General features: G+C 31.2%; 1 protein-coding gene across 1 annotated transcript; it reads right to left on the bottom strand.

Moving 5' to 3' along the window:
• Positions 1-378: 378 nt before the first annotated feature.
• LOC144557245 (fasciclin-like arabinogalactan protein 16) lies at positions 379-2,742 on the bottom strand. Its single transcript, XM_078305792.1, has 2 exons — positions 1,379-2,742; positions 379-687 (listed from the first exon to the last, which is right to left on the bottom strand). Exons 1-2 carry the CDS (start codon positions 2,658-2,660, stop codon positions 629-631), a joined length of 1,341 nt encoding a protein of 446 aa, XP_078161918.1. The 5' UTR covers positions 2,661-2,742; the 3' UTR covers positions 379-628.
• Between the last annotated feature and the right edge of the window lie 14,952 nt (positions 2,743-17,694).

The raw sequence follows: 17,694 nt of genomic DNA, 5'->3' as shown, positions 1-17,694 counted from the left end.
GTTATCACAATGGAATAAAAGAATATGGATGCTGAAAATAAAAGGAGAGATCCAACTGCCACACAAACTGGATCCAGAGAGGTGAAATTAATATATGGACAAGGGAACAGCTCTCTGATCATTAATTTACTTGCCACTCTATTTCCAAATAAAGGTGCTGAGCTTTATCAGAGTTATTTGGCAACTATTTTACCAAGTTCAACCTTTGCTTAATTGTTATCACTTATCAGAATTGTTTTGCTCTCGACCATCTCGTGATCTCAGGACCGATTTTAAATATAGTTCATAAACTCGACCGGACCAATTTAATGCTTTTAAATAAGATTTAAAAACCAACATAAAAAACATAAAAATAAATAAATAACCAACATAAAAACATAGCAACACAAAACCAAGAAAATTTACTTTTACCTACATATGAGTAACTATAAAACATGATTTGGTTCATAGAGGAGAGGGCTCAAGTATAAACAAACTGAACATACAATTTTGCAAACCCACCCCTTGATTATTGCCAAATTAACTAAAGAATAATATATGGTGAGTACGCAACCATGAACCACCTCTTGGCTCTTGCTCGCTAAATTTATCCATATCCTCCATAGAATCAATCAATCAATCAGATTTTCTATTGGCAGGTTATGAATCGGGAACCCAGCAATTGGCACGCTGTCTCTAACAATTTCCCTAAATTAATTGTAAAAATGAGAGATATTTGTCAACATATATAAAGTTTATGATAATCTAAAAGTTGCACTCGACAGTACTAACCTGACCAGTATTTCTAATACGAGTTGTTCTACTATATATTTCTAATACTTGACTTACGAAAGGACTGCACTAGGGCCCCCTAATCTCCATTTTCAGAAATAATGAATTTAATTTCAGTAATTTTATATTGAACTATATATTACCCATAGGCTGAAAATAGAAATCATTTCATAACTTCAGCTTTAATTTTGCTCCCAATTAACCAAGGGATAACCGGGTTTCTCTAAATTTGATACCCACACACTTATAAGCTTATATGTGCATGTGCTGAAAGGATTCCATTAATTATTCACAATTTGTTCCAATAAACTTATAGGGCTTTTATCCGGATTATGTTTTCTTCAAAAGCATAATCCAGGGTGTCAGTATTATGTCTAATAATTTTGCTACAAATTAAAACCCTCCTTGCAGGGAGTCAGGCCTGTTAATTAAGGCAATTAAATGTTGCCATCCAAATTTGACTTAATGGCCAGAAACCTTGTTGGAGTTTCTAGTTCATAGCTAGTACACAACTCTACAAGGAATTTGGTTCCTATTACAGCATAGATTCTGACTCACTAGTAAAAGTAAAAGTAAGAGTAAAAAAGAAAATAACACAGTAACTAACCTCTCCTTAGCTTAGTCTGCCCGGTCACAGCAGCTGGCTTTTTATTGTCAGCAGGCGTAACCTCCGACACCGGCACATTCTCCTCAGGCGGTAAGAGCACCGCATCAATCCCCTGCACGGAAATCCTTCCATCGGTATAGATATCCGGGTCAAACAGGTAAGCAGATCCCTCACCCGACCCGAACTTGACCGACCCATCCGCTTCCCTTGCCACCACCTTGTGTGGCAACCTTAGAGTGTCATACTTTATCTTGCCGAACCGCCTCACAGCATTGTACATGCTCTCCTCTGTCTGGTACTCTGGAATCATATGGTAGTACATTATCTGCTCTGGTGCACCCGGTTCACTCAACTGATCCGTCGTCAATTTTGCCATAGCCTCATCATTAGGTGCTAAAACAGTTAGAACATAACCCTCTGAAACAAGTCTTCCCATTTCAGTAGCTAATGAGGTGAGATTCACTAAAATGTCGGCCAATTCATTGTACCCACCGTATAACACGAGGGTTTGGATGAAATCTTTAACTTGGTTATGACCGTCAAAGTGATGCTTCCCGGATCCTGGTCCCGGCGCAGGTGCCGGAGCAAGATTTGGACCTGGTGCCATTGCATCATAGATTGGTAACACTGGAGGAGCACCAAGTGGAACAGGAGGTGCTGGTTTTTTCAATCGATGAGTCCGGGGATCCACCTCTGGTGCACCAGTTGGAAGCACAGCAGATATGTCGGCTAAGCTTCTTCGCCGGTTGAAGTCTTGTTGTACCGACCGTGGTATCAAAAGCCGGTCAATCCCATGGATGACACCATCGGGGCGTTGGATTACATTTACATTTACATTTAGATTTACAGCAGGGAGAGGAAGAGGAAGTTGAAGGTGTTCACCGGTAAGAGTGAGGTAAGAACCGGTTGAATGCGGGGAGTGAAGTCGGGTTGGGATAATGTGGTAGAGAAGGAGAGATTGGAGAGAAGCAAGGTTGCGTGGTTCAAGTAAAAACCGCTTGAATTCTGGATCCACAAGTCGATCTATGGCTTGATTTGTTGGAGCAAGGATTGTTATGTTGTGATTTCCGACAGCATCTTCTAGAGTTTGTAAGAGAAGAGCTTTCTCGACCAACTCAGCAAGCTCAGTGTAATGTGAGTCAAGTAAAGCTACAAGCACAGAGTTAGAGTTTATACCTCCGCTGGTACTGGTACTGGTACTGATACTGGTACCGGTAGAGGACGGCAATGCGGTGAGAAAGAGAAGAAGAAGGAAGGCAACACCATAGATCTGACAATCCATGGTAGTTCCCTTGAGATTTGATAGATTGGTTTATCTAAAAGCAAAGCCGCAATGGTTTTTCCTTCCTTTGGGGGTCTTTTTGGGGGTGACGAGCAGTTGCAGTAGCAGTTTGTTACTCTGTTTGGTTTCGTTAACTAGGCTGAGGCTTATTGAAGGTGCATCTTCGTTGGTCCTTATCAGCCCCTGTCATAGCTATAACTAGGATTGTTCATCTTTCGTTTGGGCATCGGACATACTTTGGTTCGATAGGTCTATGACCATCCGATTGCATCAAGATTCGTGTGCTCCGTATTAAAATCCGTGGTTGTATGTATCAATTTCTGTGCGCGCAGATCTTATTGCTAATCATACAGTGTTAGATCTAATTGAACCTAAAATAGGTCCAATACACATCGGACCTAATCCTATCTATTCATCTTTGTCTTTGAGACTTTGACCTGAAGCACAAGCAGAAGAAGGGCTCAAGTGTGATGGATTGTTGCTTGGAGTCACAGAATAGCATCGCACTACCCAAAAGAACCTCCACCGACAGGCGCACTGCTCTAATGTTAAAGGATATTTTCGTAAATTCCTAATTCCTACCAACTATTATTAATTCATTTAATAATTTCTACGCACCACTAAATGCGCATTACAGACTTACCGTTCACTCGTTAGTGGACCCAAGTTATATTAATTACCACATCATGGGCCCGCTTTGCGCTTTCCCACAAATTAACGATTTATTCACCCCACTTTTTGTTATGCTCTTTTGCTAGTCTGCCCCTTTAAGTTTCAGTAATTTGAAACAATCGCAGAATGAGAAAGGCCGGTTTTCCGCACCAAGAAAATTTTGTTCGACTCTAGAACACCTGTAAAGCAAAACCTCTCTCAACTGTTCAAATACGTTCTGCACGAATCTCGAAGCTCAAAGAGGATACGCTCTCGTTTATAAGTGAACACGTGGTGGACTGATGGTGTAAGTGACACTGAGACAGGCTGGGTTGGGGATTTAGTTGTACTGGATTCGTCCAGTCCGTCTGGATTTGTCTGTTGGTATGAAGTGGATCGATTGTGCATATTTCTATATTGTCCTTCTTGTGGCTCCCATAACCATAGTACCATTATACCATACTGATGTGGCCTCGTAACGTAGCAAGATAATAACAGGGATAGACTTGTATCTTTGGCAACATTAAATCTAACGCTTTCCCAGACCAGACATGATGGAGCTATCTCGTGATCTAATGGGTGAAATCACGGTTTTAGCCTTCTGTACTTGTGTACTTCTCTAAGGATACGTTACTTAGCCATCGTGTTGTGGGTCCCATTTGTCATCGTGTATGGCTTTGTTGTGCTGCGTGTAGCTTTCTCCTGTTCTTTTACTAATACTAACTATTTGATGAGTAAACTGACTAATATACCCTTCTGATCAACTTATAGAAATGAAATGATGACTTCCAAATGTGTAATTTTTTTATGGCGCGCAAAATGAAAACTCTCCAGATAGTTCGGCCGGAATTACAACATGATGACATCTATACATTTATACTATATTTATAATATCTTAAATAAAATAAGGTCAAAGTTTTTACATTTTTTTTAATATAAGTTCGCGTAAGTTCAAATTTTTAAATTACAAAAAAAAAAAATTGCAAGTTCCAAGACTTTGACTCGTTTTTATTTTAAACTAAAAAATCGACTTAAAATTACAGAGTTACATTTACAAAAAAATTCTATAATTTTTTCAAAAGTGTTTCTAATTTAATTAATTTCCACAAACATTACAATGTTTGGTATTTTTATTTTTATTTTACATAGAATACAAACAAGTTGTCAATTGACTCATCACTAAGTCAAAATCAAACAATTTATTTCCATAATATAATATTTCACGGAAATATATATAGAAATTAATTCTCACCAATCAATTATTCATATAAAATTTATGAAAATAAAAGGTCGTCTTGAATTAAGTTGCAATAAATTTATAAAATTAAAGATTCACCCTACTTTTTGTTATATACTTTTGCTAGTCTGCCCCTTTAAGTTTCCGTAATCTGAAACAAGCCCAGAATGAGAAAGGCCGGTTTTCCGCACCAACTCTAGAAGTAGAACAACACCTGTAAAGGTAAAGAGAAACCGAACACGTGGTGGACTAACGGTGTAACTGACACTGTGACAGGCTGGTGGGTTGGGGATTTATTTGTCTGTTTATATGGTGTGGATTAATTGTAAGTATATCTATATTGTCCTTCTTGTGGCTCCCATACAGCATGATAGATGGATACTAACAGGGATAGACTTGTATCTTTGGCAATATTAAATCTAAGGCTTTCCCAGACTAGATGTATCAATCTCGTGATCTAATGGGACACTGGGTCTACGGGATAACGGGAGGATACAATTGTGGGTCCCATTTGTCATACATAGTTTATGGCTTTCTTCTAACTTATTTGATGAATGAACTGACGAATATACCCTTCAAATTTTGATAGTTCGGCCATGTGTCAACGTGAGAAAGTCAAATCTACTTCTTAAATAAAATAAGGTCAAATTTTTTATTTTTGTCATTTTCTATGATTTTTTCAAAAGTGTTTCTAATTTAATTAATTTCCACAAACATTACAATGTTTGGTTTTTTATTTTACACAGAATACAACCAAGGTGTCAATTGACTCATCACTAAGTCAAAATCAAACAATTTATTTCCATATTATAATATTTCACGGAAATATATACAAAAATTAATTTTCACCAGTCGATTCTTCATATACAATTTAGGAAAATAATTAATTTAATTGAAGTAGACACTTAAGGTCGCTATGAATTAATTAAGTTGCAAAAAAATTATAAAATTAATTAGACGGCTATTTTATATATACATACACACTGTTTTTCATGGAGTTACAATTAATTTATCAAACTTTCAGATTCGATTTGAGGAATTGGATCGTCGGTGGCATTAATTAGTTAGACTATAAATAAAGAATATGAAAAGCTTAATCAGCATAATTATTATATATTAATTTCGTGACTGAAAAAGGAGATGTAGATGTTCCCACGGATTCCTAATTTAATTATGAGATTTTAATTGCATTGTGATTTGTGATAGACATAGTCATCAAAAGAAAGAGAGGGCCGGGTTAAAATGTCAAAAAAGAAGATATTATAATGATAAGCAACAAGATAGATATAAACCTAAATGGTAAATTAATTTAACAGCTAAGACAGGCTCCATAGGAAAATTAAATAAAAAATAACACAAATGTCCAATATTTTTCAGGAATTTTAAAAATGTTCAGGCCGTCGAGATTTTCGGTGGCTGAATTCTTTATTGAGCAGTCGAGAATTTCGACAGCTTGGTGCTTATAAAAGACTGAGCAGGGGTTTGAAATTTTTCAAATTTTCATTTTAATAAATTTCACACTCTCTCCTCACTTTCTCTCTTTCTCTAAAAAATACAGCAACAAATAATAAGTAATGATAAGCAACTTATATGCAACAAAATAGTTACTTTCACAGTAGAGAAAGTCTTCCTATATACTTTGAGAAAACAACAATCAAACATCATAATTTATATTATGTAATACAAATTATTTATTAGCAAGAGAGATATAATACAACTAATTAACCTCATAAAAATGTAATATATATAATTAAACAGAAAAACAAAATACTGAAAGCACAAATTAAGGATTTGTTGCTCAAATTATATTTATTAGTTGTCCAATTAATCATAAAAAAATTAACAAACTACTCAAAAGTCATAAAATCTAGCTCATGTTACCAAGTATTTAATTACCTTCAACTGAAAAGAAAAAAGGGTATTTCTGCTAAAGGAGAAACATTTCTCAAATTCTTAGTTCATTTTTATAGGTTAAACTCATGTCATCACCAAACCCTTCAAAATAATTCAAACAACCAAGGAGCCTTCTTGAATCAAAGACTAATTTTAGCAGAAAAGAAATTTGAACTCAAAACTAAAAGAGAAAAATTCAGCATTAACCAACATTATCTTAATTGAAGGCATTGATCAAGCACCTAATGAATTGATGAACTACCTAATGGATTGACTTTGAATTTAGCATCCAGCAGCAATTGATCAAATAAACAGACAATGACAAAAAATATGAAAAAAAAAATCATCTTGTCAGGTATTTGTTGTGCATTTGACAGTAGATCTCTTATCAGGAAGCAAATCTTCTCTTTTTTTTGAGAATAGGATGGCCCTTCTATTCTCCAATCTGAGCCGTTCAAAATCGATCAAACGGCTTCAGTTACATTTGATTCGTTTTAATATATTATATTGATATAAAAGAAAAAGGTAATTGAAGCCGTTTGATCGATTTTCAATAGTTTAGATTGGAGAATAGGAGCGTCCTCCTTTTGTTCAAGAAAAGTAGCAGATTTCATTCCCTCTTATCCATTTCCTTGGGTGAATCTTTGGCTCTGGTGCTAGAAAATCACCTTGTCAGGTATTTGATGTAGTTGTGCTACAATAATTGGACAAGTTATTTGATCGATGTGAAGAAACTTTCATGAACACCAAATACCAATTTGCAACAAGGCCCATGGACTTCTCTCATTTTCAGCCCAGTTCAAATCTAACACAAAAACTGCCGAAATTGCATTGTCTTCATGACTTTTTCTTTTTCTTTTTTTTAAAGTGGCGCAAGCAAAACCCACCACTTTTTTTTTTTTTTTTTTTCTTTTTTTAAAGTGGTCATGTTCGGCGGACACATGGAATTGAAAACGGAGTTAGGATATGAGTTAAATTGAACTGTCAGTTACTATGTGCGCCTACGCCGAACAGGACCTAACAGAAACACTATATTTTATTACAACTATTAGTCTATTACAGTTCCACCCCAATCACCAACTAAGAAAAACTAATCAAGTGCCCTATTTCCAATTCATGTTGTTATGAAATTTTATCTGTATTTTTATTAACTTCTTATGTAATTAACACATTTAATTCCATATTTAGAAAAAAAAAGTAACAGATTTTATTTTCTACAAGTTTTAAACTTTCAAATCTGATACAATATAAAACTGCAATTTTTTTAATTTATTTATTTAGGTTAGAGGGATGTAACATTTTCTTAAATCAATCCACTGCTTGTGCATAATTCAATTTGAAATGGATAACAACTTGAAAATTTATGTTGTGTAAAAGTATTACAGATAAATTTCACATATTAGGTCCATTGCACTCAGAGATTCAAAAAATTAGAACTAACAAGATGCTACATGATTTCTACAAGACGATTGAAATGTCTCTATTAATTATGATTCTACTTTTTAATTTCCAAACAACAAAAATTTAAAACTTTATCAACATCAGTGTATTTTTGCAATCTCTTGTTACTAATCAATACAAAATTGAAATGTCATAATCTTTACGTGTGTATAGTGAAAATGATATGGTTTATATCTAACAGTTCTATTTTGACATATAAGTTTTAAATTTTTAGTTATTATAGTTCTAAAAAAAAAATCATGATGAAGGTACAAAAAATAGAGGCATTTGAATCTTATTTGTCATATTATTATGGTTGGGACATATTTTATTTTATTTTTATTTTCAAATTCTATATCTAAAACTTATTTGTTAAGATAATCAAGGTTCAGTGTGATTATGAAATTCTAAATCTGAGTTATCCCAAGCAAAAACAATTGGATTGGCCAGATTAAATTTACACTGTTAGAAATATCACATTTTTTTCATTTCACTTTTAGCAAAAATATGATGAAATATCACATTGTTTTGATGTTAAGTCATTGGTTAAGTATGATACTGATTCAAAAACGACAAAAATAATGCAAGTATATAACTTTCGCAATTCATTATCGATGAATATTATTAGCATTTCAGTAAACACTAAAGACAAAAAATTATGGGATGTTGGAGGAAATTGAGATATTTAGAAGTTGCGAAAACTTGTTACTTATTATCTAATATGCATTATAAGTTATGATCTCATAATTGTTTTAATAAAAAAAATTATGAGAGTAATCCAAATTATAAAGACCTTATTTATATATGTGTAGGAATATTGTTGCCTAATAATTTAAAAGTTATTCTCATCACTAAAGATTACCTCTAAAGTTTTTGTCATTTATTCCTTCTCAAAACTAACAAAATTAATAAAAGTGATATTATCAAAACTTAATAAGATAATTGTTCTATTTCAAAACTTTACTAATAATATTGTATGTTAAATTCCATCTAACTGGACAATCTAGAGTCAAATCCCTAGAAAGTAAGTGAAATTAATGGCATTAAAATTTTGGAGTCTCGGACCACTACAAGATATATCCCATATTAACTCTCTAATTTTATACAAATCTGATTGAATAAGATTCATATTATTTTGCATAAATAGATTTAAGATGTGGATAGCATATCTCATATATATGCATGTGTTTCTTATCACAATATATGTACAAATATCAATATCTTATTCAGGAACTAGAGGCAAAAGTGTAGACTTAACTATCATTCTTCATTTTTTGAAATTTTTACAAACATCCACTTTAGACGTTGTTTTCCTTATAAATTTTATGTTTTTTTTACCATCTAATCTTTAACTATGTTTGTATTTTAATTTTGAAAAACTCTAAATGTATTGAGAATGTTATTCTTCTTTTTATCCGGAGTTACACTTTATATAACTGAACTACTATTCAATAAATATGGGCATAGACCGTGTTTTTTCTCAAAAAAAAAAAAATATATATATATATATATATATATATCATGCAACAAGGTCCGTATTAAAATCAGGACCAGATTTATAAGTTGTTGGTACACTAACTCAATCGAGGGACCTACTGTAGCAGAACAATGCTCTTTTTAATTTGCAAAATGTTGTCATTCTTGTTTTTTCTTTCATTTTTTTCCCTTTTAAGAAACTAGACAGATTTTTGCATGCTGCTTGAAGAGATACTGGGTACCGACAATCAAATAGGGATGTAAATGGTCGGATACAGATTGAATAGTGGTAAAACTGTATTTGTATCCATTCTAATTTTTTGGATTCGGATATAGATACGGATACAAATAGGATATTAAACGCTACGGATACGGATCGGATATCGGACGGATATAGATATTAGATCTAATATTTTCATAATAAGTTTATTGATTACAAAATATATATCATGGGATGGGCTCCACTTGACAGAGGCCGCTTACAAGGTGATTGCACATGGAGTGCTACGAGGGTTGTACTCTTCCCTCCCATAATAGTAATATATACTTGCTTCAATATATATCATGCATCATTCGGCAGCCCTTCCCTTCTTCCCGATCCCTCCAATGCAATATATATATATATATATATAATGTAGTGGATGAGATAGACAACATATAACTATATAGGCAACCATTCTTGAATCTTCATTGTTATTTTGACACAAATGGCAATAATAAGAAATCTCAACTTCCTTAATTTTCCTTTCTTTTAGTGACTAGTGAGTAGTGAGGAATTATTTTAGATTAAAAATTAAATATAAAAACTGATTGGGCCAATTTATATTACATTACAGTTGCCTTTGGATGATGCTTCAACCCAAAATAACTTTTAATTAACATTGGAACTATTTAACCGGAGTAAGGCCCAAGTTCACGTCTATAAAAACATATTTTCAAATTTTGGGCCTTAATTTACAAGTTCGAATTTTAAAATCGTATCCTTATTTGCTATAATTTTTTTTAATACGGATATGAATAGTCTTAGATATGATACGGATCAGATAATTTAAGTAATTTTTCAGATTCAGACTCGAAAGAAATCGGATGATATCCGATCCGTTTACAACCCAGCAACCAAATACCAATTTACAAGAAGGTCCATAGACTTTTCATTTCAGCCGTCTAACAATTTAATATTAACAAAAATATTTTATTTGAGTTTCAAACCGGCTTCCTTTCATATTATTATATATAGCAACTAAATTTAGAACGTGATTCTCGACTATGGATGTTTTGATTTAATATTATATATAGAGAGATGGTCTACTAGAATTAAAGTCCAAAAATTCGATCTGAAATATTTAACATGTACTTTGCATTAAAATGTGTTTGGAGACTAAATTTCACATTTTTTTAGAACTTTTTTATTATTTTTTAAGATGTATACAAAATCGTTGTTTTTAAGAAATTATGGAGTATGGACTATAAAAAAACAGCAATTTTATAATTTCTAAAATGAATATACGAAAAATATAAAATTTGATACCCGACCACATTTTAATATTAATTATGATAAGTACACACCACCTGTTATCTTTTTAACAGAAACACTATTTTTGATTATAACTATTACACTTACAAACCCTGTAGCAGTAGCACCCAAGATGCTATGCCTACTTGATGTAGACACTTCTCTGTCCTATTTTTCCTCTTCTTCATTTTCAATTCATGTTCACATCACAATTATGATATGTTATTTTATTTTATTTTATCATGCACCACACTGTCATTATCAATTACTCCAATCTCAAACTTCTCCATGCAAAAATTACCAGTTACTCCAATCCAACTTATTATTAATATTATAAAAAAATAACTAATTATAAAAACCGAATATATAACTCGTTGTTGTATATTTAGAAAAAAAATAATTAAAAAAAACATATATATAACATATAAACTTATTAGAGCCCCATTTTTTTTAACTAAAACTAATGTAGATGAAGTAACACTTCTTTTTTTTAATAAATAGAATCAAATTTAAATATTTTAATGAAATAAGTATGCTAGATTTGGTTTCTATAAAAAACAGCTCCACTAATCTTGTGGATCAATGAAGGCAATTTAATATATAAGCAGTAAGTGTGATGGAGAAAAAAAATTATGTCTCTACTGTTTTTCATAAAAAAATCAAATCTAACGTATTTGTTTCGTTGAAATATTCAAATTTGATGTTATTTAAAAAAATAAAAATAAAGTAAGCACATGATGAAGTGTTAATTATAAGCATGACACATGCATTCTTAATTATAAGCACATGATGAAGTGTTATTGTAGCCCAAATGGAGACACACGTAGCTCTCTCGGCAATTATATTAAGCGTAAATACATGCATGTTCCCTTTCCCTAATCTAATCCCTACCAAACAAATTAGAACCGTGCACATAACTTTAATCCATTTCCGATATTACTTCCTGTTCCCCATGTTTGGTTGTGGCCTAAAGCTAAGGAGGCCTAAATTGGTTATTCCAACTTAGGCCGGTCTAAATTATTCATGTTTGGTTGAGGCCTAAAATTAAATCATAGCTTAAACTATTCCTTGTTTGGTTAGAGTTGGTGGAGGACTAAAGTTTTAAAAGCCTAAATTGGTTAATTATTTATAATAAGATACTAATTATATAATATTAATATATTAATAATAATTGTAATATATTATATATTATTATAAAATTTATTTAATATATTAACAATATAAATATTAATAATAATTATTAATAATAAAAAATTAATTGTATAATTATAAATTAATAATAATTACTAATTATATAATCTTATTGAAATAATAATTTAATATATTAACAATATAAAATATTAATTATATAAGAGGAGGGTTCAAATGCCTCCATGTTTTTGTGCCTCCATCATGCCTCCATCTCTCTCCATCATTTTCAAAGTTCAAACAGTTGATCCAAATCGCTCAACCTAACCTCCATACTAAAATATGTTTGGAGACCAAATTTTATATTTTTAGGAATTTTTTTTACTATTTTTTTAGATAGGTACAAAATCAGTAAATCTGAACCATCTAAAAACAGTATTTTTGTACCTATCTAAAAAAATAGTAAAAAAATTCCTAAAAATATAAAATTTGGTCTCTAAACATATTTTAGTATGGAGGTTAGGTTGAGCGGTTCGGATCGACTGTTTGAACTTTGAAAATGATGGAGAGAGATGGAGGCATGATGGAGACACAAAAACATGGAGGCATTTGAACCCTCCTCATTATATAATTATATATTAATAATAATTATTAATAATAAGATACTAACTATATAATATTAATATATCAATAACAACTATAATATATTATAATATTATTATAATAATGATTTACTATATTAAGAATATTAATTATTAATTATTAATAATAAGATACTAATTATATGATATTAATATATTAATAACAACTATAATATATTGTAATATTATTATAATAATTATTTAATATATTAACAATATAGGGTATTAATTATATATTAATAATTATTATTAATAATAAGATACTAATTATATAATATTAATATATCAATAATAACTATAAAATATTATAATAGTATTATAATAATTATTTAATATATTAACAATATAACATAATAATTGTATAATTATTTATTAATAATAATTATTAATAAAAAGATATTAATTATATAATATTATTATAGTAATTATTTAATATATTAACAATATAAGATATTAATTATATAATTATATACTAATAATAATTATTAACAATAATATACTAATTATATACAAATAAAATATTATTATAATCATTCAAGTTAGGCCACGAGGTGGAATAAAAATTAAACCACCATGTGAGGTGGCTTAATTTAGGCCGGCCTAAAGATCGGCTTATGTCATCTTAGGCCGGCTCATTTAAAGCACGTTTGGTGGAATAACGAGGCCTAAACTCCTTATTTCACCATTTAGGTCACAACTAAACATGGTGGTTTAGTCATAACGTGCACTGTACAAAGTACAAACCCATTTCTTGCAAATTTGTGCTTTCTTTTAATCTTCATTGCAAGTTATTCATTTGATCAGATTTTATTATTTATTCCTTTTTAAGAAAAGAAAAAAAGGTGGAAAAAGAGAGATGACGTGTTGATGTTGATGTTGACCCGAGTCATGCGGAGACAGTCCCTCCTTGGATTGTGGCACGATTATAAAATCTATAAAGCCACGGAAAATAACACTTTGTCATATCTGCCACTAAAAAGTTGCGAATATACCCTCCAATTATGAGATTATTTTTCCAACTACAAATGATCACCACAAAAGTTCTTTTCTGATATAAATTAATTTCTTTCTTCTTCCTTTTCTTTTCTTGTTAAGTAGGGGTGGCAACGAGCTGGCTCGGTCCGAGTTAGATCCTAGCTCAGTTTGTTAATTATGGACCGAGCTACAGCCGAGCAAGCCGGACCTAGGGCATTCAATTTAAAATCTCAGCTTGAAATCGTGACAAGTCAACCCAAACTAGCTTGCGAGCTGACGAGCTAGCTCACTGGGTCTGGGTGAATCTTGTTTTAAGACGAAAATAAATTCTACAAACTTTTTAAATCGAGTTGAACTGAACTGGACCAAACTAAACAGTATAAAATGTTGCAATTATACCCTCCAATTATGAGATTATTTAAAGTTCTTTTCTGATATAGATAGATTTCTTTCTTCTTCTTTTCTTCTTCCTTTTTCTTTCCTTGATAATGGTTGACTTTATATACCAAGTTGTTATCAATTGGCAAGACAATATTAATATGCTGGACAACAAATTAAAATTGCGAATTAATGTGCTGGATTAATTATAAGAATAGATTGCTATTGTCGTTGTATATTACAATAGCTAGCGTATCTTTTATAGATATATATATTGATATACGCAGTGAATTGAGTTTCCTAATATATCAAAAACAAAATATATGCTTCTGTTTTTATTTGCACGCGGTTCATGGAGTCTGACATGTGACCCGGTAAATTCGGAAGTGTCAAATTTTGAAAATAAATATGTTACAATCCGAAATCAGTCAACATTAGTTTTGAAATCTCTACAATCCGAATCCAACTGTTGAATTTTTTTTTAAAAACATATCTCGAAATAGTTCGACGGAATTCGGATTGCAAAGATTTTAGGATTACTATTCATTGGTTTCGGATTGCAGCAGATCCGGATCCTAAAATTTTACCCCATTTAATAAACGATTTAATTAACGGTATTTTAATATGTAATACTAATTTAAACAACTCGAGTTATTCCTCAAAATAATTGGAACCTATTAGAAGAATGCAACCTGGTCAGACTCGAGTTAAGATAGCATTGTTCTGAGATAGGTCATTTCAGATCAATTGTTTGAACTTTGAAATTGTAAAAAACACATCTTGGTTTCTATCCAACTACTTGGAACTTAGTCACTTGGCTCTATTGGGTCATCATGTTTTGAAAAGTAAAGCTTATGTTTTACTTTCTATCGATATCTTGCAATTTTAAAGTCTAATTGATAATTGATCCGAACTGCTCAATATGATCTCCATATTAAAATGTGCTTAAAAACTACTGTCCGGAAGAAATCCCTCTCAGTTAGCAGAAACAACAATTTAATTTATTAACGCATTCCTGATTGTATTTTTAGAAATTAAAATATTAAATTTTCAGGAAAGATATTAGTTTTTTTTTTTAAGAAAATAGATGGAACCGAGGACGCAGCAATGTTACGATCTCAACAACTTTTGAGCAAATATGTAATTAAGATATGATTTAATATATGAAAAAAGTACTTGATGGAACCATACTATTAGTGCGGTTTTATCTATTTTTTCAAGAAAAAAAAATCAATAATTTCACTTTCCTGACAAACGGGTGGAGCTATTCATAACATATGGGGGTCAATTGAATTCTATTTTTTTTATCAAAATTTTATATTAACATGTGTTTTTCTATATAATTTTAAAAAAAAAATACTATAAATACTATAAAATTGATTCCTATTCACAGTATAAAAATTTATATAATTGACTTTCATTCACGTTTTGACTCCCATAGTATAAAAGTCTGACTCCGTCTGCTGACAGATATAAGAATAAAGAATTCATCAAACCTAAGTTCAGTACCACTGTACACAATCATAAATTGATGGCAGGAACCCATGCATGCTTATCTCCAAGATGAGGAGCAAGTAGAAATTAAGAGGTTCATTTTTCCAGTAGAAAGTTAGTAATACTGAACCTCTCAAATTTGTGGGACCAATAAACTTTACTCCAATTTCATCAATAATGGAGATGTCGCATTATTTCTTCTTTTAAGCTTTCAATCTTGATCATATGCTAGCAAATTTAATATCTAGGGCTAAAACAGAAATTGAATTTGAATTATTATATATATAGTTATATAGTATGTATTGGTAATTAAAACAGATGAATTTTGATTACCGTATACTATAGTATAACCATTTCTCAATATATAGTGTGGTTGTAAAACTGGTGTCTCAAGTTTGGTTAGAAATGGAGGGAGAGAGGGAGGGAATAAGAAAGAAAGAGATACAGTGAGGTTGCACACCTGCTCTACAAACAGTATTTGAGTCTGAATTTAGCAAAATGGTTGTGTACAGTACAGTCAACCTAGTTCTTAATTATATGCTGACGTGCAAGAATTTAAGACTCATTTTATCAAAGTCGTTGCAGAACAGAACTGATCGTGTTGTAAATCACTGAAATGTCGGACCCATCAATCATCTAATTATAATTATATTATATTTAAAAGCGTATTAGTGTATTAGAGAGCAGCGGAGCGGCCTGAGTGCCTGACGTCGTTAGTCGTTACTAGAGTTGAAAAAACGTGCCATGGTACCAAATTTTTCCACTCTACTCGTTACATGAAATGAATATGTAACGGAAAATTAATATGATCCAATCCGGACGCGTCCCGATATGTAAACAAGTCAATGGTTTGCTTTGACATTCTTATCATTTTCTTATGAACATCCAGTTACTTTGTGGCACCTATTTATGAAAATAGCGGTGTTTGTCTCTGGTAGCAGTAGGAAGCAACAAGCTACACGCATAGTTATGTAGGTTTATGTTGCAGAAGAACCAGTATCCATAGCGAATGGAATGGATGGATCATGGATGATGGATGTGATGCAAATAACTGAAGCATTATAATCGCACAATTTATTTGTTCACCAACTTAATTACCTCTATACTCTATTGCTACACACATAGTTATACAGGTGGATGCCGCAAAAGAACCATACTAAGATCACACATTGTCATGTCATACAAAGATTAAAAAAATTAGAGAGATTCAGTTAGGATTTTTTCGCCTTTAACTGAAACATTATAAGCTAAGAATTTGTTCACCAACTTAATTACCTCTATTTTAAGGATTATTTACTATTTCTCTGCTTCTCTTTTTCGAATTATTTAATTTATTTCTATTCATTAATGTCATTTTGTACTAGTTTTTAATGATATTAAAAAAAATTTGATCCGATAAATTCCTTTTAATTAGTCAGAAAAAATAAAGAAATTTAAAGTACAGATTAATATTTTTTTATTCTATTTTCAGGGAAAATAAAGTTATATTTTACAGGTAGAAAGGTGAACTCTGTTTTGTTACTTTTTATGAATGCAATTTCATCGTGGTTCTTTTAGTTTTTTTCATTTAAATTTATTCTCAAGTAATTCACGGTTTTCAATTTTTTTTTCAAGCATTTGTTATATAATTTTGAACACGACAAGTTGTTAGGCTATCTCAGTTGATCGAATAAATATAAATTTATTCTTTTCACACTATTTTTCCCTCTCCCTCTCCTGAAAATGAAATATATTCGCCATATTCACCATATAAATTATTTTTGGTTCTCTTCTTTGCATTAATTTCTTCGGTCCAGAGGAAAAGAATATCTAACATGTAATTTAAATGCATTTTTTTATATATTGAAACAAATTCGGTGGTGTGGTCAAATCTAATAATTAATTAGAAAGTAACATGTGTTCTCAACTTAATTAAGTTAATACATTTTTACTTAGAGATAATTAAGCATTCCAAACAGCCCGAACCTTAATTTGTGTTTGAAATGTTGTCACCTTAATTAAGTGGTACATTTTTTTTCTTAAAATAAAATAAAAAGAGTATCCAGTAAGTATAAAATCATAAAAAGGGTCAGAATTTGATTTTTTTATTTATTTAAGTATTAATATAACAATTTTACCTTCTTTTATGAAATAGTTATATTATGTTTTATGGAATAGAGATGCATTCAAGTATGAGGAATTGAGGATAATTGAACAAGTTTTATCACC

The sequence above is a fragment of the Carex rostrata genome, chromosome 7, assembly GCF_964058835.1.
Source record: "Carex rostrata chromosome 7, lpCarRost1.2, whole genome shotgun sequence".
In the NCBI taxonomy this organism is placed as follows: Eukaryota; Viridiplantae; Streptophyta; class Magnoliopsida; order Poales; family Cyperaceae; genus Carex; species Carex rostrata.
The sequence above is the reverse complement of the archived record's forward strand: the minus strand, read 5'-3'. Positions and strand labels throughout refer to the sequence as shown.

Coding starts and splice junctions, on each gene's coding strand:
- LOC144557245 (XM_078305792.1), bottom strand. CDS start 2,660: ATGGATTGTCAGATCTATGGTGTTGCCTTCCTTCTTCTTCTCTTTCTC. Junction 688..1,378: donor GCAGACTAAGCTAAGGAGAG/GTTAGTTACTGT, acceptor CAATTAATTTAG/GGAAATTGTTAGAGACAGCG.